The sequence below is a fragment of the Oryzias melastigma genome, linkage group LG16 (assembly GCF_002922805.2).
Source record: "Oryzias melastigma strain HK-1 linkage group LG16, ASM292280v2, whole genome shotgun sequence".
Lineage (NCBI taxonomy): Eukaryota > Metazoa > Chordata > Actinopteri > Beloniformes > Adrianichthyidae > Oryzias > Oryzias melastigma.
In genome coordinates this window covers 12,706,322-12,717,185 of record NC_050527.1, presented here as the reverse complement: position 1 = coordinate 12,717,185, position 10,864 = coordinate 12,706,322, and the positions used below count along the sequence as shown (strand labels likewise).

Here is a 10,864-nt window from a genome sequence, read left to right as displayed (position 1 = left end):
CTCTTATTCACAGGGGTTATGGACCGGAGGCATTCCGAGATTGTATATCCGGATTATGATGATCCTCCACGGTTATCTTTATTGTTTTCCATCCGTTTCTGAGGTAGCTGAAGAAGCTTCTCTTTTGCTGTAGTTGCACCATTCTGACGCACAGCTAGGTGTTCGGTCTATACCCCACATGCGCTTTGATGGTCCAACATTCACTTGAATTGCACGGATATATCCAGCAGTACCGTTTTGAGCCAGATAGGATGAGAAGACGTACATGAGTCTAGTTGTCTACACATAGACCTTTTTCAAATGGCTTTTCTTCCTGTCAGTTCCTGATTTATAAATGTCCTCCGAAGAACATACTAAAAACGTCAAAAACTCCATTTTCATCTGAGCGGATATTTAATTCCTATACACTCAGAATAATATTCTTTCTTTCATAGCCTACATAAATATACTAAATGTTGCGGCTCTGCACTCAGTCATTTCACAGTTTTTCAATGCAACAAGCTCCAAGTTTGGAAAGCTGAAAAGCTTTTCATCAGGACAACACAAAAGCCAATGGGACTGCAAGACCAGCAGACAAAAACTTTAAACTCTTGCCCCCATAGGGAAAGATTGTGTGCATAGCAGCGCTGCACCCTCACAATTCATTCTGATAGAATCTGCATAATCACAGGCCCTTACCATGCTTGTCTGCATGCCTGATGAACAAGAAATGGGTTCCGCACAACAAAAACAGAAAAGAGGCTTTCCAGGGAATGACTATTACTTTACAAGTGTGTCAATGCAATTTGCAAAAGGGCTCTGAAATATTCCATTTGCTGGTTTTAAATTGCCAACCACTGAGGTGAAAAATACTAAATCAAATACAGTGCCACACTTAAACACTGCTGGCCAATCCACAAATACACGCTTAGCACTCACCGCGGCACACGGAAATAACAGAGCTTCGCTAGCCAAGTTTGATATCTAATGCTCAAAGTTGGTGTGCTTTTCTGTTCTTCTGCTACTTCCCGACAGATACAGTGCGTTATGGCTGAAAACCAATACCTCCTCAAAGTACTACTGAGCCGGATTGCACCTGATGCCAGACCACCACTGTGAGAGCTGCTGTGGAACACGGAACTGAGAGCCAAAAGCACATCTAATAGGATGCTTGTCTCTCTAGCCTCCAATCTCACAAACAAACAATAACATCACTACTTCACTTCCCCCCCAAAAAGGGAACAGGAATAAGGCGCAGGAAAACAATCTGTCTTCCTCCATCTGAGAAGAAGAGCAGACTATTACTGCACTGATTTTACTCTGCCGGAAAACATCTTCTTCCAGTTAAAACCCTGTTATCACGGCGAGGGTAATTTTTGTTTTGGGCGGAAGAATCTCATGCAGCTTTCTGCTAGTGTTGCTTTACTCCTATAAAGCACTTTATTAATGTTTATTTTCTTGGATATTTGCAGCGATTTGTTGAGCTCACTGTAACCTGCTGCCCCTCCAGGAAAGAAAATGAATGATGGCAGCAGTTTAGTCCTGCAGATTCAGATGGTAGTAAGCAAAAAAAGAAGGAAGTAAACTTCCTCCACCTGCAGGCGGTAATTATCCAGGAAAGCCTTTGAAAGTTTGCTGGAGTTCAATGCACTTTGGATCCATTAAATCAGGGGTTCCCAAACTACGGCCCGTGGGCTGCATCCGGCCCCCCTCCACATTTGGCCCCCAAACTGTTATGGCTAAATTAGACATTTTTCCGATTTTTTTAGGCTAATTTGGCATTTAGCTAAAATTTCAGCTACATGGTAGCTGATTTGGATAATATAGGCTTTCTTGTTTGTTTTTTAGGCTAATTTGGAGTTTAGCTAATATTCTAGCTTTATGCCAGCTGTTTTGGCTAAATTAGACATTTTTCCAAATTGTTTTTATCATAATTTGTCATTTAGCTAATATTTTAGCTTTATGGTAACTGTTTTGGCTAAATTGGATATTTTTCCAGTTTTTTAGACTAATTTGGCATTTAGCTAATATTTCAGCCACATGTTAGCTTTTTTGGCTAATATAGACATTTTTTTAGTTTGTCAGGCTAATTTGGTATTTAGCTAATATTTCAGCTAAATGCTAGCTGTTTCAGCTAATAGTTGTTATTTTGTTTTTTAAGCTAACTTGGAGTTTAGCTAATATTTTAGTTTTACGCAAGTTGTTTTGGTTAATTTGGAATTTTTTTAGTTTTTTCTGCTAATTTGGCACTTTCAGCCTCAGAATTTTCAGCTATCAGTTTCAGTTTTTTAGCTATCAATTTAAGCATCTTCAGCTATTAATCTATTGCAGGTAATGCTAAATATCAAGTTTTCAAAAATGTTTTAGTATTTTTTTTTTCTTGGAAGATCGCAGAAATGAATTATTTAAAATTTGACTATGTGTGGCTTTCTGGAAAACCATAAATGTTTACGTTTAGGCTCTGATTGTTACATTTTTTCTGTTAGCCAACAAACCAATACCGGCCCCAAATCAGAGAAGAGAACAGTTATGTGGCCCTCGCTAGAAAAAGTTTGGGGACCCCTGCTTTAAATTAATAAAATAATCCAAAAATATGGAAGAATATTGTCACAGAGACGATAAGGTTCACATCTGGACTCTAAAAAATGACCTGCTGGTTGTGCACTTGCTTTTATAAGGTTGGGGAGTAACAACAAAAAAAACTATAAAAGCAAGTTTTATCACTTCTAGGTTATAGCCTCCACTTCCACTCTGCCTGGAACTTTGGCAACAACTTGTTCACATCTGCTGTAGTTTAATGATATCTGAGCAACTTTAAGCTGCATCTGTCTTTTGGCTGTCAGCAGACAGCCCTGACTCCCGAAAAATCATGAAAAAACGACAGCGTGTAGGGCCAAACTGTCAGATGCTGAACATCAAACTTTATGATCCTCTACTGTAACTGTTCAGCTATAATAGTCTGTGCAGTAAAAAAGCTCTTCCTCCCCATTTTTATACCTAATCCAACTAGCTGTTTGCTGTCATTGCTTGTAGATACCACAAGCCCTGCAGAGGCTCATTTCATCATGCGAAAGGTTACTGATCTGAGATCAAACAGGTGAGACTAAATTAAAAACTAAAAATCGGAATTTGTCCGTTGATCATTTCTGTTCGCAGTGATGGAATCAGACACAGTTTCAAGAGATAATGAACAAAAGTGCATGAACATCCTCTTTAATAAATGCTGCTCCAGAGGCCAAGATGAAAGGTTGACATAGCCAGCGTGGTGCCATGAAATCAGATCATTTGCCACTCCTTTTTTATTTTAATAGGAAAAAAAGAACTGAATGTTGCCCCGCCTGAAATTAAATCTTGACGCTACACGAGAGAGAAATTGAAGACTGTACTTTTAAAAGAAATTACATTTTTGTTCTGTTTATTTATTTAAAGACATTTTATCTTGTTGATATAAAATCCCCTTCAAATTAAAAGTTCATTTTAGCTCCAGTGCAATTCATGTTAGACCATATTAAGAAAATATCCTTTTTGATAGAAATAAAAGGTGGTCTGCAACCTTCAACATTTAAAGAGCCAATCGGGTGGATTTCTCACCAACCACAACTCAGCGGGAGCCACAAAGTCCTACAATAATATGACACTCCTTTGTTTTTATGTTATTTTCCCTATTATGATAAATATCAATGAATTATTTTTTTGGTACATGAATAAAATGTGAACCTATGATAAAAATATCACTTCTAAATATAAAATAGGTTTGACATGACTTCCTTTCAAAATAAAAGACATTGGATCATCTCAATGCAGCAAATATTGTATTAGGCAGTTTAATGTCAGCAGTAATAAAACAGACTATGTGCAGTTTATTTTAAAGTTTTTTGGTGGAAATTCATAAACTTAGCTATGTAGAAATAATTCAGATCTTATTAGTGACCCTTAAGGTGTTTTTTGAACCACATGGCAGTGAAGCAACCTGGTGGAGGAATACGTACTATTCTATAAAAGTTTGTGAATGACTTGAATAAAGTTTGATTGTTTTGTTTTGATTAATGTGCTTCATAGTCAGAAAAATAAGCTACTTTTTATAATGAAAAATATTTCAATGTTCTTTAACCAGAGAGTCACGATGGAGGGGTCAAAAAGCCGAATGTGGCTCATGCTGCAGACCCCTGTTCCACGTGGATTTTCCATAACTATTGACATAAGTTTTGTTGCTCCTAAGTTTCCCCTTTGAATCACTACACCTTCATTCTCTGATCACATTTTGGTTCTGCTTATTTTTCCAGTCGGCAGGCACAGAAACAAGGAAGAGGAGCTGTGATCCCTGCAGAGGAAGACTCTTGAGAATCAGGAGTTTATGTGATTCCAAATCATCATCAAATCAAATTATTGCCTCTGAAAACGTCTAAAGAACTGTTTATCTACGTCTCTGCTTGATTAGTGTTTGTTTGGCAACGTGCGACCCCTGTAGTTGCAATTTTTCGTGTTTAAATGAATATAATTGTTGTGTATTTCTAAAAGTATGCTTCAAAATAACTTCCCAGCTTTGATGATAATGTAAGATCATTTCATAGTACGAGCAGTTGTTAAAATATGAAATATTTAAGTTCAAATAAATGCATGTATTCTTAACCATAACATATGCTAATGGTTAGGCGATAAAGTCAAAAGATTTAGTTAAAAATGAATCCTGAAGGGCAGAAGGAGAAAGACATCCTTATATATGTAGATTAGACGCAAGACAACCTTCCCCTTCTTTTAACCTATTAAAATAATCTTTGCAAAAGGTGAGTAATTCCTTTTTTATAATAAGAATACATGACCAATCTCTTTGCTCCAAAAGTGCTCTTCATATTTAAAGTGACTTTATCAGAACAAGAGAAATAAATTTAGCCTTTATGGGGAACTGCCAACAACTTGAAAGAGCCGGGCCAAGTTCTAAATGAAGAGGCACGAGGCCAGTCAGTGAGCTGGCTTGTACTGTAGGTTATTCATTGACATCAACTGTGATCAATACTGTGCAAAATGTGAAAAGGGGAAGGGTCGCCATCTCATGTCCCTGTGTCCTTTAATCTGACAAGGAGGTTAGTGCCCCCCCACACCCCCGCTCCGGTTCTGCTGAACCAGAGGGAGACTCTTGATGGTGTTCTCGTCCTCCTGCTGTGGAGATCAAGAACCATGGAGGCAGGACGGTAATGCTTTGTGCTACTTGTAGACAAAGTATAATTACATAGACAAATTGTAATCCTGATTAGCCCCAGTAGCCTTTCCAGCCTGTTTACATAATCACAAAGAGATAAAGTCTTCATCAAGGGCTCAATGGCCAGATTATAGTCAGTTCGGAAACCTATAGATTACCAGCAATTAGTGGCTTTCCAATTTTAGGTGCCTCCTTTGAGGGTTCCCACAGCAGAGCATCTGCCGGGGACTTTTTCTAAACATGTCTTTTTCTGTGCCACTGGTTTGACCTCTTTAATTGCATCCATCAATGAATCTTACTATCGTTGAATCACCAATTTTTTCATTCAATCTGAAAATCCACAGTATGGAAAATATATATACAGTATATATTTGTCACCAATTCTGTAATTTGTACCACTTAAAAAGCTAATAGACATCTGTAATTTTTATCTTAGATACCTTCAACTGTGAGACAGAATATAATAAAAGAATCCACAAAATCATTTGTATTTTTTTATTATTTATATGTGAAACAGTACAGAAATTTGCTATTTAGTCAACAACAAAAGTTTACCTTAGTACTTTGTGATATAACTCTGGTTGTCAATGACTGAGGTCAAATATCTCCAAATTTTCACGCACTATATCAGCTGTTTTGGCCAATTCTCTCATGCAGATCTCCTCAACAGCTGTGATGTTTTGGGGCTGTCGTTGGACAACATGTACTTTCAACTCCCTCCGCAGATTCTAAATTGGGTTGAGATCTGGAGATTGGTTCAGAACTTTTTTGTGTAGCCAGTTAGAAATTGAACTACATTGTTCATTGTTCAGTTAGAGTGTTTGAGATCATTGTCACACTCAAAGATCCAGCCATGTTTCATCCTCAGTACTCTCTCACTGATGGTATTTGCCCAAAATCTCCCCATACATGGACCAGTCCATCCTTTCCATCATACAGAGCAGCCCCACAGCATGACGGTTCCACTCCCGTGCTTCACAGCAGGTATGGGTGTAACTCAGCTTTCTGTCCTCTAATACCAATACTTAATACCAAAAACCTCCATTTTGACATAATCTGTCCAGTTCTCTTTATGTAATTCTGGGGTGTTTTCTTATTATTCTCAGGATCATTTTTATCCAACGAGGTGAGATCTGGAGCTTCAGGTCCATGGAGATTGTCTGTAACCTTGGATGTTGTCCATATTCCACAATTGCTCCAAAAGTTTGTTTTCTCAGCAAGCAGCTTGATTGTTGTAGATTGGCTCATCCTAATATTTCCCAGGTGTACAATAATGTATCTGGTGTCCTTTGACAGCTCTTTGGTCTTGAACTTAGTAGAGAGGTTGCAGTCTGATGGATTAAGGGTTCTGACAGGTGTATTTCAAACAAATAACCAGTTCAATGAGTAACAGTTAACAAGTGAAGGATAGAAAAACTTCTTTAAGGAGAAAAAACAGAAATAAGATGAAAAGAATTTTTGCTTGGAGGAGCTAAATACTCTTGTTTTATGAAGTACATTTTTTATCCTGGATTAAATTTACATTCTGTCTCGTACAGTTGAAGGTTTTCTTTACTTCCTTCTACACATCTAAACTCCTCAAGACTGCTCTGCTCTTCCTAATGCCGTTTTGTAGTTTAGCTTACAAACATTCACACACCACACACACACACACACACACACACACACATATATATATAAACAGTAATTGTTGTTTTTGATTATGCTTATGATGGTTTTCACAAATGAGGAAAAACTTGTGTAATCGCAAGAAATAAAAGATGATTGGAGAAAATAACAATATGATTGCCACAATTTGTGTTTTTCATTGTATGTCTTCCCCTGTGATGTCCTTCCATATTACAATCGTGCTTCTCGGCTTCTCGGTGTTTATCTTCAAAGACAAAACCGAATCACAGATTTGGAGAAGTCATATCAGACACTGATTGACTCCATCAAAGGAATACCTCTGTTTCAGATGTCTGATAAAGACAATGCAGCAGATGCAGAAGTGGTGGACATAACAGCATCTTCCTCATTGTCAGCGTCATCGTTTCTCACGGGGTACCAGTCACTGTGTCCAAGTGCATCAGGGAACATCGTCTTAACAGCCACGCGAACATCTCAGAATAATATTCATTGATTGATTATTGAGTACATTCTGACTGCTTTAGGAAAAAGAACCATAAAAGCATCTCTAGACTCCACAGATACCATGGATTTTCAGCATCAAAGGATTCATTAAAAAATTTAACAAACATAATTTTTCCTTAAAAAAAATCTCCAATCTCTGCAATTTGTCTTTCTATATTTGTATCTGTGACAAGCAGATTTTTTTTTTTTTCCAAATCCCCCAGGGATTAGATGGCCCAGTTACATTGGATGACCACGGCTACATGATACTGGACAAAACACCATTGTGCAGCTTTGTGAATTCCAAAATACAGCTGCTGCATTTCACTGAAGTCCATTTCGTGGTATTGGATTATCCAGGAATCGCTCAGGTGTGTCAATAGGTTTGTTAGCAGAGAACCTGAACCAGGAATTGGAATTCTGGCACTAGTCAAATTCCAATCACTGGGAAAAGAAAAGTGGACAGTACACACTTTCCTGAAAAGGATTTTTTTTTTCTCAATATTATTGTGTGAATGTTTAGGAGGCATTCACACAATAATATTGATTCTCTTGCTACTTTCAGTATGTTTTCTAAACGAAATCTTGGTATCAAAACGTTCAGCTCGTTCAGGATTTACTGCTTGTATTTTTAGTTTTCATAAACTTTTGAAATATTGAGCAAAATATGCCACATTGGAAATTAATAAGAAAGTCTTCAAATTTTAAAGTAGATTAGTAACAGGCCTTAAAATATATTCATGGGTTTTAATATTTTATAGTAATTAAAAAAAATTGGAGTTTACCTAATATTTTAACAACATGCTAACGTTTTTAGCTAATTTGTTATCCACTGGGGGTTTTTTTTAGGCTAATTTAAAGTTTAGCTTCTATTTTAGCAACAGGCTAATGTTTTTTAATTATTTTAGAATGCAGAGGAATTTCAGGATATTTCAGAGTTTAGCTAGTATTTAAGCACTGTGTTAGCTTTTTGGATAATTTGGCTTCTGCTGAGATTTTTTGGGCTAATTTGGAGTTTAGCAAATATTTTAGCAACATGCTAACGTTTTTGGCTAATTTGTTATTTACTGAGGTTTTTATAGGCTAATATAGAGTTTAGCTTCTATTTTAGCAAGTAGCTAATGTTTTTAACTAATTTAGATTAGTGAGGAATTTTGGGCTATTTTGGAGTTTAGCTAGCATTTTAGCTTTTTTGACTAATTTGGCATCTACTGAGGTTTTTGGGACTTATTTGGAGTTTAGCTCATATTTAAGCAACACACTAAATATTTTTGCAAAATTTGCATTTATTATGGATTTTTAAACAATTTTACTACATTTTTTTCTGGATATTTAGGTCAACTTTAGCATTCTTTCATAGTTCTATATGAAATTTCCAGTCTTTTAGCAAATTCAACATTTTTCAAATAGCTTTTTCACTTTCAGGATATCACTGCAGCAATTAAAGTCAATTGCATCACCATTTTCAGCAAAAAGCTTCACCATCTTCAGCAAAAAGCATTCACACTATCATTATGGCAGGTAATGCAACTTTTCTAGTTATTATTTCATACTCTGTCATTATCAAACCAGGAAACAGTGAGTCACAGGTGAGGTGTATTCCGATATCATTTTAACTCTGTGGCAACTGTCACAGCGATGGAACAACAGCTGTTCCACAGTCCTTCATCCTCCTCTCATTTCCATAAGGGGACCTACCATTCCCGTGCCAATTCCCAGCTCACTGGCTCCCTAATAAGTAACAGAACTAGGAGGATTGGCAGTGGCCTCAAGGTTTGACATTGCCTCAATGTGGGTGGTGATGAAACAGCCCCACTCGACTTGACTCATTCTTAGGCGCCGCTATGTTACACATCCACCCCCAATAGCCAGACAATCGGAATCACTTCAGGGGGGTGTATGTAAATGAATATAAAATAAAAAAAACTTTCAAGCATTCCTCAGGTAATTCGCCATGTCCTTCTGACTAATCACCCATGTGTATGAAACATGAAACTTATTTTCAATGGCATCACCGAATAGGAAGATTTGGAATTCCAGAGAAGCAACAATTGATGCACATTGATGACAACAACTTTGTATGAGTTCTGGAATGTTGTGCACCAACTGTTCACTGCAGTGATTTACTAAACATAAAGTTGAATACTTATGAGATATTTCCAATGAGAGAGAGGATTATTTAGCTGTGGGAATGATTTGTATTCATAAGGGGAGCTCAAATGAGCCAGCAGTTATGTCACCAGTCAGAGGCAGCTTTCAAACAGGCGGACCTTGAGCAGGAGCCACCGGAATACTAAGAAGCCCACCTTGCACCTGCCCACCCTGGCAAGTCCGTTTAACACCAAATTGGTTCCACTTGCTGCGTCGACCCATATATGCTGTCCACGGGTCGTGACGCAAATCCCACATCAATACTTTAAAAGTCAGCCCTGTGGGGAAGGAATGGTTTTATCCTCCATCAATTAGAATCTCGCAACATCCTCCGCAGTGCATGTACTTGCACCTCAACAATTCACTTGTCAGCCTGCTAAGCAAAGCAGCTCACGTAGGCTATTAGAAGAGCAACCGCAAGAATATCTATTGAGCGTCTCAAAGCCTGCATTGAGCGCCAAACCGCGCACAGACACCCCCCTAAAAACTCCAATTTGCGCAAGTCTGTAACATTAAAGCTTCAGATTTGCGCACGCATGCAATCTCACAGCCGCGCGCGTTATAGAGAGAGAGAAATGTATATGTGGAGAAAAATCGCTGCAGTGTCCATACCTTTCACACAAGTGAACATCAATGAAAAGATGAGATTCCAAAAAACAATTCCGGTCCTAATCCTCCTCATTTTGGCTTGAACTAAGTCCCCGCTGCCACATTTAACGCATCTCCTGTTGAAAACGTCCCGTAGTCCAATAGATCCGTCGTAGTATCCGTCTCTATAAATCCCCTTCATCCTCTCAAGTATGTAACCTACAGCCTAATTTATTCTTTCTGTCGGGTGGAAGCTGCCTCTCTCTTCTTTTTTTTCTTCTTCCAGAGGAGAAGCAGCCACAGCCGTCGGCCGCGCTATGTCAGCTGATAGGAGAGAAGAAGAAGTGAGCGAGACTGAATTTTAGAAGAGGACCACAGCAACCTGGACGAGGGCTCAACCATCTCTGCTGAGAGGGGCATCAAGTGTGAGGATCTGTGGCGCACTCCGGGATGCGCGCGCCCGCCGGACCAGCGTTCTCCATGAACCCGGCTGAGAGCGCAGAGAAGTCTAACCTACAATTTGAAGGCTGCTGTTATCGATCAGCAATCGAATCACGCAGAGAGAGAGAGAGAGAGGGAGGGAGAAAGAGAGATAGACGGGAAGGGGGGTGGGGGTTGTAGTGCCAGCCAGCCAGCCAGGGAGAGCGTCCTGTGTATGAGTTGGCTGATGTGTCGGTAACAAATCATGAAGTGGGAGCAGCGACTTGTGGGTGGCGGGGATGGAGGAGAAGGCTCGTGTCTTTATGGGGGGGATGTAAATTCTGAGGCATAAACGAATTCTCTTAATGACAGCGCCGGGTTTATGTGGAAGAGCGCGCGCCGGGAGGAGGGAGAGCA

The 10,864-nt window shown here is 38.8% G+C and overlaps 1 protein-coding gene across 5 annotated transcripts in view; it reads right to left on the bottom strand.

Moving 5' to 3' along the window:
* The window catches only part of LOC112143303 (CUB and sushi domain-containing protein 3), a gene marked incomplete at its 5' end in the record, with an annotated part of 317,263 nt that extends 306,655 nt beyond the window's left edge, over window positions 1-10,608 (bottom strand). For all 5 annotated transcript variants that reach the window (XM_024267159.2, XM_024267162.2, XM_024267160.2 and 2 more), the window contains 1 exon segment: window positions 10,052-10,608. In XM_024267159.2, coding sequence (XP_024122927.1) covers window positions 10,052-10,229 — 178 coding nt within the window.
* Between the last annotated feature and the right edge of the window lie 256 nt (window positions 10,609-10,864).